A 25,625-nucleotide genomic window follows, 5' to 3' on the forward strand; every position below is an offset into this window, starting at 1 on the left:
TTGCATGTAAAACGGATACTTTGCAAGTTTGCATTCAAGAGAATGGTCAATGCACTTATATAAATATCAATTAATTATTTTCATTACTAAATAATGACTATAAATTCTAACTCTGTAATTCAAGTTGAATATTTTCGACAGTATTAATAAGTTCTTGAGATTGGTCTCTAGGATAAGTTTTTTGAAGATAATTTAAAGTACTAATTAAAAAGTTATTAGCCATGAAAATATGATTTTGGCTAACTGGAAAGAGTTTTCTATTTTCTAACCAGCTTTTGAGGATTCCAATAATACACTTTCTTAAGTGAAGAATAAAGGAGTCATGATAACTGGAAACAAGCTCATTCTTAAATTCAGGTGGTTCAAGGATTTTAATTCGATTAAAAATGAGCATAAATGGATCTGATGAGGAGTTTGAGCTCAAAGAAGAGTCTAGTAATGAAAGATAAACGTCAAATAACATATCATATGGAACAGACCAGTATTTCTTCCAGAGCTGTATTGAAATGCATTTTGGGAGTTGAGATAAGTCGTAAGGGTCTATATTCTGAGACGTCCTCAGAATGTAATAATTAACAAATTCAAGAATTGCAGTAATAGAATATATTTGTTGGAAAAGATCGTACTTTTCAAATATTTCCTGGTTTGATAGCCCGACACTAAGATAAGTTTTTGGGGCAATAGAAAGCGATCCCAATAAAGAAGATCCCGTTATGTTGATTAAAGGAGCCTGGATAAACTCTAAAAGCATTTGAATAGATTCAGAAAAGTTGTCATAGCCATTAAAATCAAAGAATGTGTTCAATATGGGGAGTTTAAATACAGTATCACGATCTTGGAAGTGACTATAAATAATATGATCTTTAGGAGGAATGAGGGTTTGAAGGAGATAGTCTGATATTTGGCTACAGATATCCTCTATATTATTATCTTCTTTTTTAGTGAACGCATTCGATTCAAGTAAAGTTGAAATAATCAAAAACGGCTCTATATATTGGTTGCTGTTAATTAGAGAGACAAGTTCTGAACACGTAAATACTTGTCTAGAAAGAATTTCTATAAGTTGATTTAAGGCTTGACTTTGACTAAATGCAAGTTTTTCAATATATTCTAATAAGGGAAGCTGAAGACTTGAACAAACGGAAATGATTCCTTCTGTATTTGAGATCGCATATTCAAGAGAATGGTCCAATTGGAATTGATTTCTATCCAAGTTGGGTTCAGTTAAAAGCCTTGGAAGTAACTGTGAAACATTCATATCTGCTGAAATTAAGCCTTTCCCCATTCCTGAGATACAAATTTCTTTCAGAAGCTTTAAAGTTTCAATTCTGGCTCTGAAGTTCGTACAATGACTTCCACATAATACATTATTATTCAGAGAAAGCTCTGATAATATACTGGCACATCTAATATATCCAGAAGAGCTCTCATGAGGATCTTCTAATAAGTAAATGGCGGAAAGAATGAAGTAGTAGGGTGAGTAATTACTGTCAATCACTAAGCCAGATAAAAATGAAGAAAAACTATTCCAGTTATAGTCTTTGAGTTGTTCATTTGTATTCAGAGACTTGAATGGTTTAATTAGAGAGATAGCAATAAGACCCAAAAGTGACTTATCCGAGTATTTGGTCCTTTGGGTTGAATCATATTTGCAAATTTCAACCAAATCTTTCAATAGGATTTGGCAGCAGCAAGACTTTCTTTTTTTATCTTCACCAAAAGTAACAATTAGCTTGTTTATCATTACAGGAATTAAATCTTTTAAAAGGTGGCCTACACATGTTTCCAGAATTTTAGGATTAAAGCAAGATGAGAATAGTGTTTTGAGTGGCTGATTTATAGTAAGAAGAATAAGAGGCCTTATTAAATTAGTGTTCATTTCAGATGATGATTGGTTCCTAACGTCAATTAACTCAAGAAATGTATCACATAAGGAATTAGACCAAGCCTTAATCATTTGTTCAATATGTAAAAAGTAAATGTTAAAGTTTTGGCTGTTAAATTCATCCTGGGAATCTGAGCCAATAAGATTTTGCTTGATCTTCAATTGTTCAGTCAAAAGGTGTTCAAAGTGGGATATACAGTCTAAAAGCAGTAAAGTAGTTTCTTCAACTTTATGTAATGGTTTCAGTAATAAGGATGAAAAAATTTCTTTAAAGTATTCGTTTTGGGATGGGTCTGCTTGAAAGTACTCCCAGTATTTGTAAGGTGGAAGTGAAAAACCTCCAATTGGAGGAAGGTTTCTCGAAGATATTCTCTCAATCATTGTGGCCTTTTTAAAGTAATTATTATATTGCTGATCACCAACTTCCATAGACAAATCTGCAATCAATGCAAGTCTTTTCATAATTTGGTTGGATTTTGCATTAAGAAGCCAACCTATCTTTTTGTATAATAACTTAATTTGGGTAACAAAGTTTAAATCAATGATTGGATTATCCTGCTGAGAAATTCCTTCCAAAATATTTATTGAAAAAGATTCGACCAACTTCTTAATCTGAGAGACTCCTTGATTTGAAACAATTAGGTATAAAAGTGGCATTTCAGTTAATAAATTCTGGTCATGCTTTTCAAATGTTTTAAATGTATAATTCTTAAGTTCATGTGGGGAGGCAGCAAAAACAGTAAGAAACCTGACTATTTGAAGTAAAAAGTTGGTTATATAAGTGATAGATTTCAATAGAAACGTGGTTGAGTCTTTTAGATGCTTGCTGTAGTCTTTATCCAACTCTTCAGACAGGATTTTATCGAAAGGTCGATAAATACTTGAGGGAACAGTGGGAAGTACAAAAGGATCAAAAATCTCATTCCCTATTATATTTTGTGATCTTGAAAGAATATTCAGCAGGCTCTGTAATTTCGAAAAACAAGTCTCCAGAATTTGAGGAGTTAACTGTAAGTACATGTTATTTTCATACTTATAAAAAGGAGGAAATTCCAAAACACTTTTAAGGTCAAAAGCTATCGCTCCAGAAAGCGCTTCAATCCATGGAGATGTCAAATAAAGGTGCTCATTAGTTAAAAATGAGTCTTCAGGGTGTACAAGTCTCCTAAATTGGCTCGAATTTGTGTTTGAAGAAAGTGGGGATTGTAATAGCTGCATAAATAATCCACTTGCTCCAATTATTTGCTGAAGACCATTCCATTTAAGAACCAAGAAAAAGTATTTGGTTTCACCTAAAAATACAATGCACCTATCTTTGACCCATCCAAGTAAGTCATGCTGTCTTTTATTGTTTCCTAGAGGGTTTCCTCCATACTCAAGAAATACATTTGGAGAAGCTATATTCTTTTTTCCAGTTGAAATTGGGAAATCTTCTAAATTATTATTGTTATTATTACTATCAATATCTTCTGAGAAAGAATTGAATTCATGGATTGCTTTAACTTGTTCATCCAATTCAATTATGATTGGCTCTCCTCTGGAGGATTGGCTTGTAGAATAAGAGAAATTGCCATTATATCTGATATTAAAAGCTGGACTATTTTGGTTATTCAAGATACTATTCCCAAAGTTTGAGTTAGAAGTAATTCCAATCTCGGCAGGAAGAGAACTAAACAGTCGAAGCTCAATTTGAGAAATGCTTTTGTTTGGTGCTCTTGAAAAGTCAGTGTTAGTATTCAAATTTTGGAATGTATAAGATGTTATATTCCTGGTGATAATTGTAAGTCCATTTCTATAATAAGAGTTTGAAATGCTGGAGTTATCATTACAGGAGGTTGAAATGGGAAGAACATAAGTCAGCCAGAAGCCAAAAATCAAATCATCAGGTTGAGAAGAACTTGATTTTGGTTGATTTTGAAGCTTTTCTGTTTGGATTTTTTTTTTTGGTGACTCAAAAAAAGTCTCTGGTTCAAATCTAAAGCCATTAATAACGCTCTGGATAGACGGCATTTCTTCATTTGGCTTTTTAGAACACTGGAATTGCAGCCTTGTGCCATTGTTTGTAAATAGAGAAAGTGAAAGGTTGTATTCGGAAGTAAAAAAAAGTTGAAGGTCATTTATTTCAAATAGTTTTTGGTATTCAGTTCTTACTGATTGCATAGAAGAAGATTCTTCATTTTTCTTGGAAAGGGGGTTTCCCGGTACCTTTGAAAAAATGTCAAAAAGGTCCTTTTTCCTTAACATTGCGACAACTCTCAGTGAGCTTGGAGAAGAAAATTTCTTGGAATCATATTTATTAAGGAATCCCAGACCAAAATTTTCAAGATTTAGGTTTTCATTTTTAACTGGAAGTTTCTCAATATTCTGTAACTCGGGTGAAATATAGTCATCCCAGTCTGTAGGTAAGAAAAAAGTACTAATATCCAAGTTAGATGCCCAATAACCTAAAGAATTCACAGTTCTGCCCCAAGGTAGAATTTTTGAAAGAGCTGCCTTGTTGTTAATGTCGTTCACATAAGCAGCAAGATAGATGTTTTGAGATGTATCAAGAATAGCCATGAAACCACATGGTGCTAAAGAAATTTTCTTTATAGAAAATGATCTTGGCATAAATCTCAGAAATGTATATTTCAAAAGCAGCTCTTTTGCAAATGAACTATAAATCTGATGAGAGTGTATGTAGCAGTAAGGAGTTATCCAACCTTCACTTGACTGGTATACCAGCTCATAAATACTTGAACTGTTCTCTTCTAAGAAAAAGAATCTACCGTCCAATGTACCATGTAATGAGTGGAACTTTGAAGTCTGAGAACCTGGAAGAGAACACTGAAGCATTCCAACATCTTTCCCTCCAATCTTCATAATGGGGACTTTAATTAATCCAGCTCCTCTTGAAACAACTCCATCATCGTTATATACCTGAGAATGATCGTTATTTAAATTAAAGTTATCGAATTTCAGAGCCAATATATGAACTGAATTTTCTGTAATGACGCATAGAAGGTATTCAACATCAGTATGGAAAATTCCAACTCTAGGAAATGCTCCTGTCACATTCTTTATTGAAAATGGAAAAACTATGGTAAGAACTGATCCGTCACAAATTGCCTTGTCATCAAATTCTGGGTCAAAATTAGATGAAGTACTTTTCATTCTACTAATACTGCGTCTATCAATGGAGGAGCCAACTGATGGATCTCTTTTTGAGATTTTTTGTACAGTTTCTTCTAAGGGAAAGACATACAAGACATTTTCCAATCCTATATAGCCATATTTAATATTTGGAATCACACCATATACAAGAGAGGGTGATTTTCCTATGAGTAGTTGTACACGTTTGATATGTTGAATGATTGTATTATGAAGAGGAAAAGGCCCCTTCCACTCGATTCCAATGTACCCAACCCCCTCACCCTCGCTAACAGAATCGCTATATTGCCGGAGAATGTTTGATAGGGTACTAGAACCATTTGACCTGGATCTCATTTCTCCCGAGCTCAATCTCATCTTTGGATTACTTCCCCCACATATTTCATCAAGCTGGTTTACTATTACCTATGAAATTAATAAGGAAAATATTGGTTTATTTAATAAAGAGTGTTTTAGACTTAACTTACCTCTGCTCCTTTTCGGAAGTGAGAGATATTTATTTCATCTTGCATCTTTACAAGAGAAATATGTATTTAGGTCTTGCAGAGTGATACTTCACAAATTAACATAAAGTGCAGTTCCTTTTAACTACCTTTTTACAAGCTTATGTCTTTATTTCTGTCAAATTACCTATAAATATTTTCATTTGTTCTCATGCCCGCTCATTTTACTAATTAAAAGAAACCTTTTTTGAGTACACAATTAAATGTCAAGAAATGATTGTGAAATAAGTGAGAACGGAAATAATTGATATTAAATCAAGTTACAGGGAAGTCCAATAAAAGATAAAATGGAAAGAACAAGAACAATTCAATTGGAGAAGAAAAGTTCGGGGTTTACAACACAAAACAAATATTAATTTATATAATCTTGCAATTTAGCAGTTTATACAGTGTTAAAGCTTTATTCCAAAAATGTCTATAAACTTCATTAATGCGTTATGGAAATACACGTATTTCAGCCATTGAGCCACATTTTGGATTTGAGTATTAACCGGCACTCCCAAGAATTATTATGGTACTCTAAGTTAGATAAGCAGAGAAAAAGTTACATGTCAAACTCTGTCATTTCTTTTGAAGCTAAGTAATTGAAATAAAAATTAATTTGAACAACACAGTAAGTCATTTGCAATAAATAATCCACGATCGGTGTGGCGCTGGCGGTATATAGCTTTTGGATAACTAATCATTAATTGTTGGATTGGGCTGAAAAAAGAATAAAAGACAAAATTTTGGGGAAATTACGAGGATTTAGGAGTTAATTACCAACAAATTGCGCCGTAAAATCTATTTTGTGAGGATCTTGAGCTTTTGAAGCTGGAGTTCAACCTATCAGATGATTAGCTTGATCAATGAAGGTGACACGTCATTAACACAGTGGAACAATATGATGGGGATAAATAGTGATAGCGATGAGAGTGAAAATGGTTGGGTACATTGGTATTGTGGATTGAGGGAGCATTATTTTTTCATAGTGATACCAAACGAGTATACTAGGGATGCTTTTAATTTGTATGGTTTGAGACAGTACTTCCCAAAGAACTATGACAGCCTAATCGAGTTAATTTTATCATCTAACATCCCGGATGAGGATGACTTAGCGGACCCTGCTTTGCAGGACTTACATAGGGAGGCAGGAGAACTATATGGTTTGATCCATGCAAGATATATTACTACTCCAAGGGGCTTACAGATAATGAAACATAAATATGACAAGGGATGTTTTGGAAAATGCCCTAGAGTCTTATGTAATGGATACAAAGTACTCCCTGTTGGTATTACTAATGAGTTGAGAAGTAGGAGAGTTAGAGTTTATTGTCCCAATTGCCAGGAAGCATATGATCCTAGAAGCGTTAATCTAATCGATATTGATGGTGCATTCTTTGGCACTTCTTTCCCACATATTTTCTTACAGGTATACCCAGAGTACATTTCAACATCCTGTCCGGAGCCATATTATCCGAAAATTTTTGGATTCCGAGTTTCAGAGAAGCTTAGTATAATTGAACGAAAAGGCATCAACGGTGAATATGGTAAAAGAGCACAAGCAGAAATGTTTAAAGAAAGGCCCTCATCTGTAAAACATATAGAGCAACCACAACAACTCAGCATTGGTACTGGAAAGTTTCAGAATTCAATAGCAGATGGCTCTCATGCGAACGCATCTTCAAACCATGATAATGTGAATTCCAGAAATTCGGAATATAATTCAACAGCTTCTTCTAAAACGATTAAGTCTTCCAACACTTCTAATGTGAATGGTTCTGCTTACCACCCTGAAGATATAACTATGAACCAAATGAAATATAGTTTAAACTCAGCAGGTGGTAGTTGTAGTTACAGTAGGCAATGAGTATTTAATATATGCTTAATTAGATAATTATAATCACAACTAGATGCTTAATCTTTAGTGCATTTTATTTTAGTCATATTTTCGCGCACTTTTGCAATCACAAATGTGCATGTAACATTACATGCAATAGCTTTGTATTTGCTTTTACCGGTTTTACATGCGTACCACTGTAGGGTGAGTTGAAGGGAACAAAAAATTATATGTTTGAAAATATGTGAATGAGGAACAAAAGAAATGAATTTTAGATAATCCGGAGCATTTTCTAAATAATATGAAGAGAAATGGTACTATTTATTTCTTATATAATTAGTATTTCTATATGGTTGTTACTTTTTGAAAAGACATATGGTTCTTTTTTAATGGGGAACAATGCTGCTATGGGAGGGGCAGCAAAACCTGCAGGGAAAAGCACGACCAGCAGTATTTTAGGAAACACTAACAGTATGGACACATTGTTGATGACCGCGAAAATACTATCCACGGCTGAGACCATTCAAAAGTCAATTCAAAATGAAAACAGAGATCAGAGAGTAAGGATGAGCGGGGCAGAAGTTGGGCCAGACAATTACACCACTTTGAGAGGACAGAATTCTACAAGTGATAATTTAACTGCGCCAGGGATTCAATATTGCGACATTGATAAACATGGTCTTTGTTGCTTAATGCCTAATTACTGTTCTAAGGAGGCAACCTGTAAGTCTGATATTGTGGGCCAACAAACTTATATTGACTATCTAAATGCATTACCAAGATGTCAGTGCCTGCCAGGATACATAGGAGATGGAAGAACTAAAGGTACTGGCTGTCAAAATGTGAATGAATGTTTAACAGGAGAAGCCAAATGCGAACAGTTATGTACAGATTACTCTCCTGGGTATGCTTGTAGCTGCAACATGGGATATAGGCTTAATACTAAAGACATGAAGTCTTGCATAGACATAGATGAATGTAAGGAAGGAATTCATAATTGTAGTCATATTTGTGTTAATACGCGAGGAAGTTTTGTTTGCGAGTGCCCTACAGGGTATATCTTGGGAGAAAACCATCTGGACTGTAAAGATATTGACGAATGTCAAGAGAATTCAGGGCTTGGGCCATGCGAGTTTGGATGTAAGAATCTTCCGGGAGGGTTTGAATGTCAATGCCCTGCTGGTTATAGGCTTGATAAACAAACTCAAAAGTGCATTGATATTGATGAATGCAAAGAAAACAAGAATTTGTGTAAGGGGTTTGGTGAGGTTTGCTTGAACACAGAAGGCGGATTTGAATGTAAATGTGGAAGTGGATATCAATATTATGAGAATGAGAAAGCTTGCAAAGATATTGACGAGTGCCTACTCAATACCCATGATTGCAAAAATGATTCAATTTGTGTGAACCAGGATGGTGGTTTTTCTTGCAAATGCTTGGAGAAGGGATTTGAGTTTAATAAAGAAAAAAGAATTTGTGAGGATATTGACGAGTGCTCTAATGGTGATTCTAAGTGCGACCAGCTGTGTTTCAATACCATAGGAAGTTATAGATGTGGATGTTATAAGGGATTTAGGCTGAATTTAACCGGCCCAGAAGAAAACACAGTGGAAACACAATCTAGAGTTTGCGTGGACATAGATGAATGCTTAGAATTCCCAGAGTTAACTGGATGTTCTCATGGATGCATAAACAAAAGGGGAGGTTTTCAATGTACCTGTCCAAAAGGGTTCCAGCTAGGAGAAGACGGGAAAAAATGCAAAGATATAGATGAATGTAGGATGCCCGAAAATCCATGCGAAAACAATAAGCAGTTTCCTTGCTGTTTAAACACTAATGGAGGGTTCAAATGTGTAGAAAAAGTAGTAACTGGAGATCTATTTAAGAAGCATGAATGCCCTAGGGATTATGGAAGCAACATTCAAAGAGAGGGGTCTAGAACTGGAGAGGGGAATAACAACGGAATATTTAAGTGGTTGAGAACAAATACAGATACAGGGAAAAGATTGAAAGTAATATAAGTTAATTATAATTTATAAGTTAAAAAATAATATAATAAAGTCTTTGATAATAAAAGGAGACTAAAATACTATCAGTCTTCTTTGATTGGCTGGTAGTTATTATCTTCAGTCTCTTCTTTTTTGGGTTCAAATGAAATATTATCTATATCAAAATATGGCCTATTAAAAATATTAGAGTGATCGTCATTATATTCCATTTCGTCATCACTCTCTTTCCCTTCCTTAACCCACTCTCCACAACTAACGCAAACAAAGACTAGAGTCATAGCTTCTGAGCATACTCTCTCAGGGAGTTGGAAGAAGACGGCAACATTGTGACCACATCCTCTACAATTCCATTCAAGAGTTCTTCCAAGTGTTGGATCCTGGTGTAAACCTCTGGCGACAAGAATATCTTCCTTTCCTTCATATTGATAGGTAATACAGTTTACAACGTTCTCTTCAGCATTTGTCGGATCAGCATAACTAAAATATTCACAATTCCTGCAAGCATACAAAAGTTTCCTTCGCTCAATATCTTCCTTTGGACACAATATATTATTGCATTCTGGACAAAATCTAATATCTCTTTCCATTTTAACCAAAAAGACGTTCTTATTTCGCAGTTGCCAGTAATTTCAAGGAAAGAAATCTTAACAGATTCTGGTAGAACTTACTTGCAGGAACGAACGAAAGAAACTTTTCCCAATTAATTAAGTTGGCTATCTTTTTACCTGAAAGTTGTATAAAGTTGTAGAAGACAAACCTAAAGGAATAAATTGCACTTTAACCGATAAATATTATCAACAAATTGTTTTTCAGACCAACTTGTTAAATGAAATCAGCACTATGCCGCCAAAACACATATGGTACCACATATGTTTTGGCGGCATAGTTTTTAGTGGGCTGTATGTTTTAGCCAACAAAAATTCCAGGCATTCAGTTTAATGGGATTTGAAAGTGAAATATACTCACTTTACCCAGCAAATTTGTAAGTGGTAACTTTTTCAGTTTTAATGCCCTAAAATTGGAAGAACTAGGAGGAGTTAGCCGTGAAGTTTTGGAATTGGGAAAATTTTGGGATATCTGTAAGCAAAATAACAAACTAAAAAGCTATAAAAAATAAATGAAAGCACATTGTTGAAATAATAAGCAGATTCCGATAAAAATTAGGATGAAAAATTTAATAAAAAACATAGATTTGAACCCCACAATAGCAGAAAACCATTTGAGATTTATAGAGTTGAGCATTAAGAGTGAAACTGATTCAAAAAAGGTGGAACAGTTATATGAAGGTGCCCTTTCTGTGTGTGGATTGCATCCTACCGAAGGTCCAATAATATGGAGTGAATACCGACGTTTTCTAAACCAACAAAATGAAGAGAGCTTATCTTTAAGAGTAAGTAAAGTTCGAGACTTATTTTACAGACAAATGTCCTTGCCTTTAAGTGGGCTGCCTGATCTTCTGGATGAGTACAGAATTTGGGAGGAGGAACTTCCTGAAGAGAATAGGGAGTCTTTTAATATAGCAAAGGAGCATTACTCAAAAGGCCAACAGGAATGGAGTTTAAAAAAACCATTTGAAATGAGAGTTCAAACTGATAACGTATCGAATTTACAAGAATTATTCGATGCTTGGATGCTATATATTAACTTTGAGAAGGATAGGATGCTCTCAATTGATTATTCTAGTGATGCTGAACCTCTTCGAGAATCAAGTTCTGGTTGTGATGGCTGCGATTCTTCAATTAAGTACAAATTTGACACAAAAGATTCGGTTATCATGGCTTATAGAAGGGCTCTTGATGATTTGGGCTCAATAAGAATTGATCTTTGGCTAGAGTTTGCAAACTTTATTTCAACAACCACAAATTGTCCTCATTTGCTTTCTGCAGTATATGCATCTTCTCTTCAACATTTTTCTGGCAGCCCAAAGCTCTGGATGTTTTACCTCTCAGCTACAGCGGAAGCTATAAAAGATATGACATCCCATTTTTACCAATTTAATCACTTTTATGGACCTGGATGCAAAACCCGTTCTAGCGCTACTTGGTATCCACAAAATTGTCAAATCCTCAAGATCACTAGTCTGAAGGAAATGCTTGAAACTCTGCTCGAAAATTACATTTCTGAGCTTTCTCAGTCCCAAGAAATCTTTTCAAAATCAAAACAAGATGCTCTTGAGCTTTACTTTGTTGTTACCAACTCACTCATTGACATTAACAAATCTCTTAAATTTCACTCTACCGCCAAAAAATGCAGTCATTTAGAAACTGACGATAATAATGCATGCAGTGTTGTATGTGAGCTCACGCGTGGGGGAGCGGATAGTATATTGGAATTGGAGAAGTTAGTATTTGGAGAATTGGAGAAGTTGTATTTTAAAGGGGAAGAGTTATTACTAGAGAATAATGTAAGATTGGTAGACAAAGATGTTGGTGGGATGAAGGAGGAGTTTCATGTGTTGGAAGAGTCAGCTGTGTTGTTCTATTCAAGGTGGTTGGATTTCGAATTGTCGAGATCAGCAAATACAATAGAGGTGGCTATTTCTATGCTTGAAAAGTTTTTGGATAAAGAAACAAAAAATGCTGAGAGTTTGTTGCCTTTGATCATTTCAGTCATAAAAGGAAGACTTACAATGCAAGATCAATTGGAGCTTAGGTCAAACTTGATGGCTAAATTCAGTAGATATTCTCAGAAAGTTCAAGAAAAAGTTTTGAGTGAGTGGGAAAATGCTGAAAATGATCTTAGATATACAAACAGTAACAAAAGACAGCGTTTAGATATAACTGAGAGAGATCCAAATGTATTGTACTCTCCAAATATCGGAAAGATTCCGTTGGGAATTTCTTCCTCAAGCTCAGAAGTGATGCCGACACAAGAAGTTTCTCAATGCATCTTGCCTTCACCTATCCTACAGCAAGGACCAATAACTAATACTAGCTTAAGATCCTCTGGTCTGGGCTTTGCAACTAAGACTAATGACAATGAAGGCGACTTTGTTTGCTTAAGTGAGATAAGACTAAGGAGAGATAAAAGGAGGAGCCGGAGAAATTTTACTGAAAGTGATCACGAAACATCCAGTGAATGCTCTTCTGAAAGCAACAGTTTTTCGGCTCTACTTAGTGGTTCAGGAACAAACGGAGGCAGACAATTTCTCAGAAACTTCACTCCTCCAGGAACTCCTAGCTATGCAATGCAGAGAATATCAGCTTCTATAGCGCTTCAGAATCATAATATCAGATCTCCCTCTTCTCCTACAGTTACAATTGGTGTTCAACAAACAGCTTCACATTTAGATCAACTTAACTCAAGCTCGTTTACGATGAAAGGAAATCATCTAGTGAAGTCACCTGGGCTAGCCTATCAAGATCTGGAAGCAAGGACACAGTGCACTTGGGACGGAAGAGAAGCTATTGAACCTTCGATTGCCCCTCCGATACCGCCGATACCTCCATTATCGTCAATTTCATCGGTTTCGTCAACTTCATCTCACTCTTCTTTAGGTACTAGGCAGTTTGAGAAATCAGTTTCTCAGATAGCTTCTGTTGGAGAGCAACAAGTATTGAGTACCGAAAGGACGGTTGAAGGCCAAAATATGCCTCCACCTCCATATACTCCTAAAAAGAGTAAGTTGGATCGTTCAAATGGGAAAGATGGAACACAGAAGGCCCCATCAATAGTATCAGTATCTATGGTAGCATCCGCCTCCGAGGACTCTGATTTGAATTCAAATTCCAATGAAGATCTGAATATAGCTAAGGATTTGCTTTCAAATTCTCAGGAAGAAGGGACATTGTTTATAAGGTTCCCCCAAAACCAAGAGATGGATGAAGAGAAACTGAGAGGAGTTTTTTTGGAACATTTACATATTCAAATTAACCAGGTAAGGATTGTTAGGGATCCCAAAAAGAATCCTAGAGGTTTTGCATATATTGATGTTGATACAGAAAGGGTTTTCGATATTATGAATAGTTCAGAAGAGTTAAAGAAATTAGAGGAGATTGGAATTCAGGTTTCAGTTTCCAATCCACCAAAACCCAAAGCCTCGAAAAAGAATTTCTCGTCTAGGGGACATTCCAGGAACAAAAGACATACTAAAAAAAAACAAATACAAAATCAGCAGGATTCGAGCAACACTATTTTGATTAAGAATATTGATAAGAGTTTGGATGAAAAGCAGATTATTTCTCATTTCCAAGATGGTCTTGGGCTCAAGGTAAAAAATATCAGCATTTCTAGAGACCAAAATGGAGCATCTAGGGGATTTGCTTTCATGGAGTTTTTCGATTCTGGGGACGCTCTTGCTGCTCATATGCTTAACGAATCAAGGCTGGGCTCAAATAACATTACAGTCAGTTCTTCTACTCGTCCTTTAACATTTCCAAGATCTGCAAATTCGGAAGCCAGCTCACCTGATTTCTTAAATGCCAGATTTGCTCCTAGAGTAAAAAGTAAGCAGAAGCTTCCTCCTGGGTGTATAGGCATACGAGATCAAGGAGTTCAAGAAGATGCCAATTCTTCTTCAATTAAGGAAGATTTGGAATTGGGAAATATACGGGAAACAACATGCAAAAGCTCTTCCTTGACAAATGATGACTTTAGGAAATTATTTCTATAGATGTTAAACATAGGAAAAAGGTTACAACTTTGTGTAAGATAATTAGATTCCATAATTATAGATCAAAAGAATAGATAATAGTTAAGTTATAACTTTAATATATAAAATATACTTAGAAAAAGTTATCTAATGAGTTTTTCTGCTCATTTATATTGAAAGGTTACATCTATGCAAATATTTTCAAAATAGGATGATCTGACGTCGATTTCTTTCTTATACTTGAGGGAAATAGAAAGGAAACAATCTCGGATCAACCAGTTCTTAGCAGAAACATCCCATTCCAGAAAGAATGTCCAAAGGTTAGAGTGGTTAGAAGTATGTATAAGAGCAGGGTAAAGCCAAAAGTGGGCCAAAGCGAAAGAGGAATTTGAGAAGCTGTGTCTAGAGGATCCCCACTCATTAATCTTTTTAATTGGGAAATCAACAATATCTTTATAAGGGGAATTCATTGCTTTGATTACATGGTTAGAAAGCTCTTTTTTGCGTTCAGGATTTGAAAAATCTATAAGAGAGATGCTTCGAAGTATATGAGTATTTTCCCCCTCCTCTTCAGATGACCTAAAGCTTTCGATTGGCTCATAAATCAAAGAACTCATTTCATTTGGTTCTGAATCGATTTCATTTCTCTTATTCCTAAAATTTGGTGAAAGAGAATTTTTCTGCAGGTGCCTCTGGGGAGATTCGTACCCAAATATCTTAATAACGAACTCTCTTTCAACCCAAGGTTTTGGACGATCTTGATTAGTTCTAGAAATAATATCTGGGGAAAAGGGTTTGGTTTTTAGGCTGGAGACAAGTTGCTCAATTTGTAATTTAGCAGAATGCATAAGTTGGCTTTGATCCTGACCAAAATAGTTCATAGCTTGGTTATTTAGATCAGAATCGAGCAAAAAGATCTGGTAACCCTCTCCTTTTGAATATAAAGACTTGTTTAAATGAGTACCAGTTTGACGTGGATTCCAATCAAAGTTTGTAGTTAAACCACTGAAAAGGTACTCAGCATCTCGATTATACTCTGAATGAAGACAGATTCTCCATTCAAAGATATCATTCATTTTTCTCTCTTTATTTCTGACAACAATGGAAACTGGGAAAACATAGGTTGGACAAGTTAAACATTGTGGAAGGTAGATACAGTGGTCTCTAAGTAGTTCAGAAATCTTCCAATGCCTTTTTTCGCATTTTTGATTGACCCTTCTCAATTCGGAATTGCAAACGTTCCAGAAGTATCCAGAACGGAAGCCTCGTTGAAGGTCTTCCCAAAAAAAATTTGAGCCTCGTTTGATTACGGATTCTGGGAAGGCGTTTTTGAGAAGGAAGAAAAAGTACTGAACAAATCTGATTTGTGATGGGTTCTTGATCGTTTTGATGCGCCCTGGAAGACTGAAATCCGTTCTTCTGTTAGAATAATACTCAAGAGCCTCTTCTAAACTTGAACAGAGCCGTGAATAGAGTAACCAAGAAACCACAACGATTCCAGTTCTACCTTTACCACCCTTACAATGGATTGCCACCACATTTTTAACATCACTTACCAAGTAATTGAGGACAAGGAAACAAATTATAAAAAGTGATCCAAGCGTAGGAACTTGGTGGTCTGGAAATGGACAAGAGACAATACTATGAAAATAGCTGAGAGAGTAGTGCTCCCGTTCATTACAGAGATTAATAATCATATGGTTACGAGGATACTTCGTCATGAAAAAGGTTGAAACTTCCTCAATGGGGTTTCTATAGATGGCTTCTATATTAATTGCAGGGAGCCCCATAGCAATTACCCTGTCTGTAATATATACCAGGTCCAAACAATATTCTCCATTTGTATAAAAACGCTTATTCTGACCAACTTGTTTTCGAAGAAAAATAGAGAGACGTTTCCAATTAGCAACATAGCCAAGAATTTTACCAAATCCTACAATATCAGTATTAAGGCCTGTAATGCTTGACATACCAATGACCAAGTTCAGAAGCAACTCGACAGAATTCCTCAAAATAATCGACTCATCCTTCAAATTACCAGAAACTTCATACTTTGCTCTCAATAACTTACAAATGTATATTAAAATAACCAGTGAATCATATACACAGTAAACTGAAATTACCATTCCAATCGGAAGATATATTTCTCGACAAAATTTGTATATACTTGTGTTTTGTGTTTTGTCCATGAAAATTGTTAAAAAAATTGACATATGCAAAATGCACAAAAAAATAACAAGCCAATGGACCACTGGAGAGCTTATAGCTCTATATACTCTATTCAGAAATGTCCCTACCTTTGAACTTGTACCATGGTCATCAACCTTGTTTTGGTGAAGTAAGCAAAGCAAGTCTACTCCACTTCTCATTTGGTCTTTATTTTGGTTGCTTAAGGCTAGGTATCCAAGCTTTCGTATTCAATTGACCTCATTATATGCTCTAAAGCATTCGAATTTTTTTCTAACCTTAAGTAATATAGTATTTATATTAAAACGTCTATTGAAATTTTTTTTAATACACTATTATGTAATATTTCCGATAAAATGCCGCCTAACATATTTTTTAATGCATGCGCAGTAATTATATACCGGTGGAAAATATTTGTGGGGAGTAAAGAAGAAGTCTAATTTTTGTTCAAATAGCAATAGTAAGATTTTTGCATCAAAAAAAAGAATGATAATAAAGGTCTTATTTCGAAAACACTATTTTCCTATTGGGTCTGGTGCAACCAAACGATAGAAACTCAAAATTCACCTCCTAAGAATAAACTTACTGATCATGGAAAACTCAGTGAAAAATGGTGCAAGAATTAGCTGTATTGATTTTTCTATAGAGGTCTTTGCCTCCAAGGTTATACTGTACCAAGCTACTTTATAATCCTTCCAGATTTCTATCTGGGAATAATTTTATAGACAAATTGGGCTACTATCCGTTGTATTTAAACTGCTCCGTGTAAAATTAGTATACATTAAAGTGGCCTTGCATTATGATCAACTATATTATGCAATAATTATTTTAGCGCCACAATATACATAACTTTTCTATTAGTCCTCATTGAAAAAAACAATATGGCCAATTTGGCGGGAAATTTAAAATGTAATATACAAGTGAAGTGGGGAAATAATGTAATGTAAAGAAGTTCAATTTTTTTTTTTTTTTGCAATTAGGAGTTAATTGGAGCATTGTTTCCTTTCCAATTAACACTGAGAACAAGTCAAGTTTAATCAGTAGGAAGTTGTTGGGAAATAAAAAGTAAGGAGTGATGACAGGTAGCAACCCATATGGAGGTTACGACCTGGTGATAAGAGAGTTTGAACCATCCGACAGTGATGGAGTGAGGCGCGTATGTTTTAAACACTTTCGTTCTTTGACATTTCCTTCAGTCTTTTTTTATTTAAGCCAGCATCTGGCGGATATGATTGCCTTGTTGGTAATTGGAAAAGTGTTTATGGACTTCAGGCAGCTGATTTCAATGTTAGTTTTATTTTGCGTCTATTTGACAGGTAGATCTATATGGGAGGTTGAAACTTATATCAGGAATTGTTGTACAGATTTGAGGAATGTACATGAGCTCTATATGATTTCCCCAGGATATCACTTTTGGGTGGCAGAGCTGGTTAAGAGGAAGAACTCCATTAGAAAGAGAAGGAGTATGGCTTTAGGGAGTGCTGGAAGCAATTCTAGGGCGGAAGGATTTGAGCAAAATGATAGTTTTTCGAAGAGTTTTGAATGCGAAGATATACCAAGCAGTAAAATGGAAGGAAATGAATCTATCTTGGTTGGATGTGTCGGTTTGGCTCCTTATAGAGATGACCCCAAAATAGGTCGTCTTGTGAGGCTAGTTGTTGGGGTAGAAAGTAGGAGAATGAGAATAGGAACAAGGTTATTGGCTCAGATGGAAAATTTTGCTAAGGATTACGGATACAAGGAAATCCACTTATATACAAACAATTTGAGTACTTCACCAATTAAATTTATCAGTCAACATGGGTATCAACTAGTTCAGGTAATCAGTAGAGGACTTATGAGGGGTGATTTGTTACTATGGAGAAAGTCTTTTGAAAAAAGCAGCTCCGATAATTCCTACTTGAATAATGAGAGGAACAGTGTAGGAGAGAGAGTTATTTTAGATTAAATAGTTTAGGTATAAAAATACTATGAATTTAATTAATTAAGAAATAGATTTCAATAGAGACTCCATATTCAGGTTTAAATTCAACTCGTCGAGTAACGTGCAATTCTTGTATTTAGTTTCAGTGACAAACTCGATACATTTGAAGAATATATAGTCAAAGTTATCTAGACTACTGGAATATTTGTCTTGAGAGCTTACATTCGATAATTCAAACATAATACTTTTAAACTCGTTATGGTTATTACTAAAAATATCAAACGGGTATCTGGATGCTATGAGATCCAAGAGATTAAGTATGTTCTCTTTTTCGAACTTAACTTTGACGAAAACAAGACCGTATTCATTCATTAGGATTTTCTGGTCATTATCTAGAGATAGACTTTTATTAAGTATTTCTGGATGATTTACTTCCCCAATTAGAACTTTGTCCTTTGTATATAACTCATTTTTTTCATTTATATTCAGTCTGAAAGTAAGGCCATTAGGCTCCTCTTCTTTTTTATTATAATCTTTGAATGCTTTAATTACTTGACCACTCCATATCAGCCAGTTTTGTTGAGATAGTGTGCGATATTCTTGGCATTGAGAATACAATTTGTCGAATTCTTGTTCTGTATCATACATTGAATCTTTTCTTACAAATACTAAATAGTTAAAATCGGATTGAGGGCTGCTAAATTGGTCGCCAATTCTAAATAAGCGTAATAAATTGTTTTTGGATAAAGGAAGATACTGCCCCAATTGTATTCGAATATTAGGAATAAACTTTGGGTCAGAACCCGACATCATTGAAACATCAATACTTTCTACAGTTTTATTTGTAACCCCTGACTCTTCAATTCTACAAGACAGGAAATGCAATCTACATTCAGTTGTGGAAGTGCATATATTCAAATTGTTCCAAACGATTAAATCATTACATTGAAAAGTATTCTGGTCATGATTATATATTCCATCTATTATGGTCAATCCTGTGTGAATAAATGGGGCATTCTTTACAGTAAACATTCTCCATCCATCTTGGTTTCTTAGTTCACAATATCCATTTCCCTGAATTAACATACTCCTTCTTCCTCTGTAAATAGGAAGAACAAGCCAATTTTGGGGATTCTCTTGCATAGATTTATACCCTTCTGAAAGTTTGGATAGCCATGCATACTCTATAAGTTCCCGAGACCAAGTTCTTGAAAGTTTCCAATTTTTTATAAATTTAGAATTTTTTCCTTTATTTTTGTTTTTACCTTTAATCTTGAAATTCTGATCATCCTCAGCCCTCTGAAATTTAAGAAATTCCTGTCTCCTTTCTGCTCTCAGTTTTTCCAACATATTCCTAAGCTTCCTATCTATAGAGGACATATCCGAAGGTTTTTCCTTTATAAACCCATGATTGAGCTTGTAATAACTGCTAAAACTTGACATTATCCTCCACTCAACCAAAAATGGTTCCTTCTACTAGAAATAAAGCTCCTCAATCTGAAGATTCTGAACAAATTTATCTAATCGGAGATTTATTAGATTTTAATTTATTTTTGTATTATTGGCATAAAATTTACCTTTGGACATTTGGCGCCAAATTATTTGGATGCATGTAGGTCAACCAATTCTTAAATTGAGAAAATTTTGAATAAAAACAAAAAAAACTAGAAGGTAATGGACTTTTTAATAATATAAAAATTACGGGAAACAAATTATTGTACTGTATTTGTGAGAGAAAGATGAGATTGTTGAATTCTGTTTTGAAAGTAGTTTGAATAATTTGAGATGAAAACTATTTTAATGGCTTCAAGCCTAGCTTTTTCCTGTAAACATTCCACTGCTCTACAGACAAACTTATTTCACTTTTGGAACAGTATGCAGACATCTTGGAAGCACCTTGTTTATTCTGAGTTTGAGCATCATTATTTTCTTCGAAAGACACAGGAGATCTGGAAAGTGATCTTCTTCGCTTTCTGCAAGAACTTTCCTCTGTTTGAGAAATAGGAGAAGGGTAACTAGAGTCCGAAGGAATATATTTAAGCTTTGACTCTCTTGGGAACTTCAAATGACCTTGTTTAATCAAAACTTCCCTTTTATGAATATATGGAAAATCCAAATCCAACAGTTTTTTATCACGTAAACATATCTCAACTAGCTCATCTAAATGAATAATATCAAAGGATCCATCCAAGTTCCGAATCCGAATTCTTCTATAATCTTGATATAAATGTTCTATAGACCTATGTATAACGATAGAAGATTCAGTTAGCCTAAGATAAACTATTCCCAATGCTGTCAAATATTTAAACCTTGGGTTGTTAATATATTCCAAGACTATCTCTGTGCTGGGCCTAATTTGCAACAGCTTTACTAATAAGCACAGAAATGGTGTTGCTTTTCTATCACCACCATAAGTTGTTCCAATATAATCCAAAAAAACTGCCTTGTCCAAAATAGTTTCACTGTCCAAGGCAAAACATTCCCCTTTCCAGTAAATACTTGAAAACACACGATCTCTAAGGATTGAGCTCACTGTAAATAACTTATGGTGGCTGTTTTGCTCATCTCTCATGGTATTTTACGCTCAGTGAAAAAGTTTGAGATCTAAAATTGAATGAAAGATTAGCATCATTAATAGGAATCTATAATTTCTTCCCAATAATTACAAACCTAATGTTTTTAACCCTAACAATATTTTTATTTTTATAGGCCAAATGGCCACTTGGCCCGCCAAAATGTGTATACTTAACACAAATTAGATCCAAAATACAATGTAATGTTCAATCATAGAAAAGACACAAATTTACTAACTGAGAATTATTCGGTAGTGATTGATATCGGTAAATTGTTATAGAATTAATATTCCTAGTTCTCTGGAAAATGAAGGATTCAATGTTAATGTCAAACTAGACATATAATATGTACACGTCTAGGAATTAGAAAAAAAAATGTGAGTAATAGAGAATAACTTGCCATAAAGATAAATGGGAGTATTTGGAAAAAGGATTGTAATTATATGATGGCATCAAGAAAACAAGAAGAAGTTCTTGTAATATATATTAAATCAGTGATTCAATTTATCTGTTCATTGTGTGTAATTATAACTATTTTTAAAAAAGATTGGATTTCGGGTCAAAACACAATTTCCGAATCCTCTGTGATCGTTCTCTTGGATGAGTTTTGTATAAGGAACTTAATATTGCCACTTTCAAGACAATCATGGCAAGAATCTGATGTGGGGAAAGGTTTTAATTTAAGTGAATTGAATAATTCTTTATCACAAGCCAGAGCTGGTAGTTCTAATATTTTTGAGAATAATTCAGGGGAGGCTCTAGACTATGAAACTGTAAATAGCTCTATGTTGAGGCATAAGAAGCTTTATAATCAACTTAACTTGAATTCGGATACAGAAAACGATAATAAGGTATTTCAGCAAATATTACCAAATGAACATAAATCCAGTATTGAAGGAAAGAAAAAAAGATTGAAAAATGTGTTGAAAAAGAGTGGTTTTCATTTATCCTCTTTTGACCAGATTCAATACTGTATTAGTCACAAAAGTAATAAATTGGTAAAAGATTGGTATATACATCCAAACTATTTGAGTTTTTTGATTTTGCTTATTGTTTTAGTTTCAGTTATTTTTAGCTTGAATTTGATTAAGATGAAAAATAAATGGTCCCCATATGAATTATTAATTCCATTTCTGGATTTTTTAGTTTTCTCAATATCTCTGGTCAGCCTAGCTCAAATCCTTCACATTTTAACTCCATTATTAACCTATTTACAGAAACAAAATTTCATGGCATTTTTTTCTACCAACTTCTTTATTTGTTCAGCCTCTATTGGAGGATTTTTCATCATTTTTGCTTTATCAATAGGAATCATCCACTACAGATATGAATCACATATGAATCTAAAAAGATTTGAAGATCATATTGAAAATCTACAGTCATTCAGTTCGTTCATCCATTTAATTTCAAACAGTAACTAACTATCATAGTCACAAAAAAACTCAAGGAGCAAAGAGAATCATACTTAACTTAGAACTCAACGTCTAAATTCAGTAAAATCTAAATCCGTGTTATGACGCAAAACTATCGAACTTGTTTCGTATTGAATATAAACAGCCATTGAGTAGAAGACAGATTATTAGAATCATATCTACTAACTTAGTATCTTTCTTCATTCAAAGCGTCCTTGAAGTAAATAAATCTGGGGGCAAGATCGCCATCTTCATAGTAACCATAAACAACTATTCCTTCGCAATCGAGGGATGGGCCCAAGTAAAACTCCAAGTCATCAAATCTCTCTAATAAGTATTTGACAAAAGCTTGAGCATTCTTCATGAAAGTCTCAACTCTCTCAGGGTTTGATTTTTCCATACTTTCCTTGATTCTTGCCAAATAAGCCTTGATGTAAACCATGTACTCCTTCTTAGTGAATGGGGTTGACTCTAATTTGAATGCATCAATGATGTCATTTACCGTCTCAACATCAGCATCAACAACCTCAGCTTCTCCCTCTTCAGTGTTATGGGCAATTCCAAAATCTTCAGCAGACTTTTGGACTCTCTTACTTTGTACCTCAAATGCAATTTCGTCAAACTCCGCCTTTCCAAATGGAGAGGATTGTCTGTAAGAGTCAGACATGACCTCGTCTCCTGTGAAAATGCATTTGTAGACCTTCATGTTTCCAAATTAATTTTTAAATATCCAAAAGCTAGTAAGTAGAGAAAAAAAGCAAATGTAATGCTGAAAAATTTGCCTTTAATAATAACTAATAGGGAAAATAATTTTAACCAGATATTCAACTATATTAAAAAAATGTTATTACGTATACATCTACTATGAACTCTTAGTATTTAAAAAAAAGCTATTTAGTTAATTGATTTATATTTATTTCTTTAATATTTAACTAACTCCGCGACAAAAATAATAAATATATACTTTTCTTGATAGGAAAAAAATGTAATTAGTGGTCAACTTAGGCGCGCGAGGTTTTAGGCGGCATGCAGACTTAAAATTAGAATGACTGTGTGAAGGGCAAAAAAAAAGTCAGAGTGGTTGAAAAGGAATGGTAGGTATCATTATATAGGGCAGCTCTAGTGGAAAGAAAAAACGTATAAAAATAATTGGAGCTTCAATTACTCAATTAAAGGGTCTTAATTAAGAATTTTAAGATGATTAGAGGAAATACAGAATGGACAACCTTGGCAGCAGGGATTATACTTTTCAAGAACGACATAGTAAAAAATGAGTCTGGAGAAGATATAATCGAACCAAATTTCTTGTTACTTAAATGTTCAAAGAACTTTCACTGGAGTCCTCCAAAAGGTAAGAACTAATAAAAACTATTAATTTTACGCAGTTTACTAGGTAAAAGGTATTTCAGAGAATGATGAAGAGAACGATTTATTAAGGACTGCATTCAGGTAAGAAATAAATAAGACTTGTTTGAACTCTTGTTTATGCGGAATAATTACTTAGAGAAACACTAGAAGAAACGGGAATAGATCCAAAGCAAATTAAACTCTATAATAACTTTGTAAAGGTAAGCACGTAAAACACGATGTTTACTCTTCTGAAATACCAGCTCTCAGGAAATACATTATGAAGCTTGGAACAAAAAGAAAACGGTGTTTTACTACTTAGGAGAATGTAGTAGTAATTCAAAAGTAGAGATTTCACATGAGCACAGCGAATATAGATGGGCAAATATTAACCAAGTAAAACAACTAGTAGAATTTGAATCACTAATTCGAGTATTCAATGATGCATTTGAAAGGATAATGAAGGAGAAGCTTTAAATATAGTGAGCAGAGCTCAACGGTAGAGTAGTGATAATCTATAATATCAGTACTACCTTCTTCCACGATTAGAAACGCGTCCTTTTCTACTATTTCTTGTGGACACTCCAATTTCTGCATGGTTATCCGCAATAGAAGAATTTTCTGATTTGTATTCACCTTTATAGGAGTTCGCACCGTTTGCATTAGCTTCTGTGTTATTTGCATCGTTACCTACACTTCCAATGTCCTTATTAGCGCATCTTCTCCCTCTAGTATTTCCCTCGGAGGATGGATGTATATTTGGTTCAGGAGATTGTGCTGGTGACATCACAAAATGTCCATGCGAATGCTCTGAGTTTTTTCTTAAAACCAAAAAAGTCCGAATAACATCAACAGGGTTAATTTCAAAACCACTAAAATGTTCATTAATTTTCTTGGAAACTGTAATCTTGTCCTGGGACAAATCGATTTCATTGGCTTGCTTATCGTGGAAAAATGATTTGTAACGTCTGTATAAACCTTCTTCAAAGACAGAGAAGTCTATCTTAGAGAGATGCTTGTTTTTATTCTCACTCCCAGAGCAAGGAGTATCCTCCATTTTTGTGCTCTCTTTATTTTCGCCCAGTTTCTCACTCTTTAGTGTACTTCCAATATTTGAATTTGATATGTTTGAATTCTCCAAACATACAGCTTCTTCTGGAGACTCACCTGCATCCCTATTTGGCTCTTCCCCAATAGCCTGCTGAGATTTAAGTTTCTCCGCATTGTCTTTCTCCATTGTTATTGTGGTATTCTCTTCCCCGACAGACTGCCCTTTAACTAATACTTTCTCTGGATTATCAATATCATGTTTTTTCACCTCCTCCAAATTCATTGGGCAAGTTAAATTAGATGTATTTGTCGTACCAAGTTCCTCGTCCTCCATTATCCTGTTCTTTCTATAAAACTTCTTTTTCCCTTTTTCTTATTCTCTATCCTTCTTTCTTGCTTGTATTTGTGATCAAATAATTAGCACTAAAGGGCGCCAAAATCTCCCTTTTTAGTGGCTATTTCAAAAATGACGGTATAGGCACAGTTTAGCATGTTTTGGCGCCAAACTGTTTAGAGTGTACTACCAAGAACGCCAAGTTAATATATTTCTTTTATGATTAGAAGGAAGCTCTGGTAAATAACTAACTTACTTAGTTATCAACAATGAGTCCAATTACTATTGAAGACCTTTCAGAGATTGATGACGATAACATCAGACAGCTTGCTACGACAATTATCAAAGGAAACCTTAATGAGCCATCAGAATCGAGATATATCAATGAAATCCTAAATTCCACAGTTGAACAACTTAATCAAAAAGCTCAACACCTTAGTCAAAGTATTAAAGAAAAGAACAAAAAACTCCAGGAGATGACCGACGAGCTCCAGTTTATGAACATTAGTCTACAACAACTCGACTCACCTAAAGCTCTTAAAAAAATGACGCTAAAGGAGCTTAAACAACACTGCTCATCTCTAAGATCTATTATGAGCAGTTACCTTGACTCCTTTAATCAATAAGGCCCCACCTTTCAGGTTCCGCCTTTATTTGTGGGTAATAACATCTAATCCTACTAATTCATTCACCCTTTTCGCAGCCCCTTGCTGTCACACAAGCCATGCATTCAAAAACCACGACTAAGAATAGGTGTTATACCTAAATTATATTCCTTTATCTACACATCTAACTACTTTATTTTTATTTCCAATGTTTTTCTTATATCAAATTAAACATT

General features: G+C 34.5%; 14 protein-coding genes across 14 annotated transcripts; 7 read left to right on the forward strand and 7 right to left on the reverse strand.

Annotated features, from left to right (window-relative positions):
• Nucleotides 1-106: 106 nt before the first annotated feature.
• On the reverse strand, nt 107-5,392 carry cubi_00991 (uncharacterized protein; the record flags this gene model as incomplete). Its single annotated transcript, XM_029018003.1, has 1 exon — nt 107-5,392. One exon carries the CDS (start codon nt 5,390-5,392, stop codon nt 107-109), a length of 5,286 nt encoding a protein of 1,761 aa, XP_028872954.1.
• A 978-nt stretch (nt 5,393-6,370) lies between these two features.
• On the forward strand, nt 6,371-7,387 carry cubi_00992 (casein kinase II regulatory subunit; the record flags this gene model as incomplete). The annotated part of the gene is made up of 1 exon (XM_029018004.1): nt 6,371-7,387. The coding sequence occupies one exon, from the start codon at nt 6,371-6,373 to the stop codon at nt 7,385-7,387; it is 1,017 nt and encodes a 338-aa protein (XP_028872955.1).
• A 281-nt stretch (nt 7,388-7,668) lies between these two features.
• cubi_00993 (uncharacterized protein) lies at nt 7,669-9,378 on the forward strand (the record flags this gene model as incomplete). The annotated part of the gene is made up of 1 exon (XM_029018005.1): nt 7,669-9,378. The coding sequence occupies one exon, from the start codon at nt 7,669-7,671 to the stop codon at nt 9,376-9,378; it is 1,710 nt and encodes a 569-aa protein (XP_028872956.1).
• Nucleotides 9,379-9,449: 71 nt separating this feature from the next.
• cubi_00994 (DNA-directed RNA polymerase 2 subunit) lies at nt 9,450-9,953 on the reverse strand (the record flags this gene model as incomplete). The annotated part of the gene is made up of 1 exon (XM_029018006.1): nt 9,450-9,953. One exon carries the CDS (start codon nt 9,951-9,953, stop codon nt 9,450-9,452), a length of 504 nt encoding a protein of 167 aa, XP_028872957.1.
• Nucleotides 9,954-10,531: 578 nt separating this feature from the next.
• Nucleotides 10,532-13,978, forward strand: cubi_00995 (RRM domain-containing protein; the record flags this gene model as incomplete). The annotated part of the gene is made up of 1 exon (XM_029018007.1): nt 10,532-13,978. The coding sequence occupies one exon, from the start codon at nt 10,532-10,534 to the stop codon at nt 13,976-13,978; it is 3,447 nt and encodes a 1,148-aa protein (XP_028872958.1).
• A 143-nt stretch (nt 13,979-14,121) lies between these two features.
• On the reverse strand, nt 14,122-16,326 carry cubi_00996 (membrane bound phosphatase; the record flags this gene model as incomplete). The annotated part of the gene is made up of 1 exon (XM_029018008.1): nt 14,122-16,326. The coding sequence occupies one exon, from the start codon at nt 16,324-16,326 to the stop codon at nt 14,122-14,124; it is 2,205 nt and encodes a 734-aa protein (XP_028872959.1).
• Nucleotides 16,327-17,219: 893 nt separating this feature from the next.
• cubi_00997 (N-acetylglutamate synthase) lies at nt 17,220-18,092 on the forward strand (the record flags this gene model as incomplete). The annotated part of the gene is made up of 1 exon (XM_029018009.1): nt 17,220-18,092. One exon carries the CDS (start codon nt 17,220-17,222, stop codon nt 18,090-18,092), a length of 873 nt encoding a protein of 290 aa, XP_028872960.1.
• Nucleotides 18,093-18,128: 36 nt separating this feature from the next.
• Nucleotides 18,129-19,511, reverse strand: cubi_00998 (uncharacterized protein; the record flags this gene model as incomplete). The annotated part of the gene is made up of 1 exon (XM_029018010.1): nt 18,129-19,511. One exon carries the CDS (start codon nt 19,509-19,511, stop codon nt 18,129-18,131), a length of 1,383 nt encoding a protein of 460 aa, XP_028872961.1.
• Nucleotides 19,512-19,860: 349 nt separating this feature from the next.
• On the reverse strand, nt 19,861-20,640 carry cubi_00999 (PRP38 pre-mRNA splicing factor family protein; the record flags this gene model as incomplete). Its single annotated transcript, XM_029018011.1, has 1 exon — nt 19,861-20,640. The coding sequence occupies one exon, from the start codon at nt 20,638-20,640 to the stop codon at nt 19,861-19,863; it is 780 nt and encodes a 259-aa protein (XP_028872962.1).
• A 444-nt stretch (nt 20,641-21,084) lies between these two features.
• cubi_01000 (uncharacterized protein) lies at nt 21,085-22,062 on the forward strand (the record flags this gene model as incomplete). Its single annotated transcript, XM_029018012.1, has 1 exon — nt 21,085-22,062. The coding sequence occupies one exon, from the start codon at nt 21,085-21,087 to the stop codon at nt 22,060-22,062; it is 978 nt and encodes a 325-aa protein (XP_028872963.1).
• A 178-nt stretch (nt 22,063-22,240) lies between these two features.
• Nucleotides 22,241-22,759, reverse strand: cubi_01001 (histamine-releasing factor; the record flags this gene model as incomplete). Its single annotated transcript, XM_029018013.1, has 1 exon — nt 22,241-22,759. One exon carries the CDS (start codon nt 22,757-22,759, stop codon nt 22,241-22,243), a length of 519 nt encoding a protein of 172 aa, XP_028872964.1.
• Nucleotides 22,760-23,250: 491 nt separating this feature from the next.
• cubi_01002 (diadenosine tetraphosphatase) lies at nt 23,251-23,877 on the forward strand (the record flags this gene model as incomplete). The annotated part of the gene is made up of 3 exons (XM_029018014.1): nt 23,251-23,404; nt 23,454-23,502; nt 23,664-23,877. The coding sequence occupies 3 exons, from the start codon at nt 23,251-23,253 to the stop codon at nt 23,875-23,877; spliced, it is 417 nt and encodes a 138-aa protein (XP_028872965.1).
• A 52-nt stretch (nt 23,878-23,929) lies between these two features.
• On the reverse strand, nt 23,930-24,784 carry cubi_01003 (uncharacterized protein; the record flags this gene model as incomplete). The annotated part of the gene is made up of 1 exon (XM_029018015.1): nt 23,930-24,784. One exon carries the CDS (start codon nt 24,782-24,784, stop codon nt 23,930-23,932), a length of 855 nt encoding a protein of 284 aa, XP_028872966.1.
• A 269-nt stretch (nt 24,785-25,053) lies between these two features.
• Nucleotides 25,054-25,410, forward strand: cubi_01004 (uncharacterized protein; the record flags this gene model as incomplete). The annotated part of the gene is made up of 1 exon (XM_029018016.1): nt 25,054-25,410. One exon carries the CDS (start codon nt 25,054-25,056, stop codon nt 25,408-25,410), a length of 357 nt encoding a protein of 118 aa, XP_028872967.1.
• Nucleotides 25,411-25,625: the final 215 nt, after the last annotated feature.

This window comes from Cryptosporidium ubiquitum, assembly GCF_001865345.1.
Source record: "Cryptosporidium ubiquitum isolate 39726 chromosome Unknown contig_2, whole genome shotgun sequence".
Lineage (NCBI taxonomy): Eukaryota > Apicomplexa > Conoidasida > Eucoccidiorida > Cryptosporidiidae > Cryptosporidium > Cryptosporidium ubiquitum.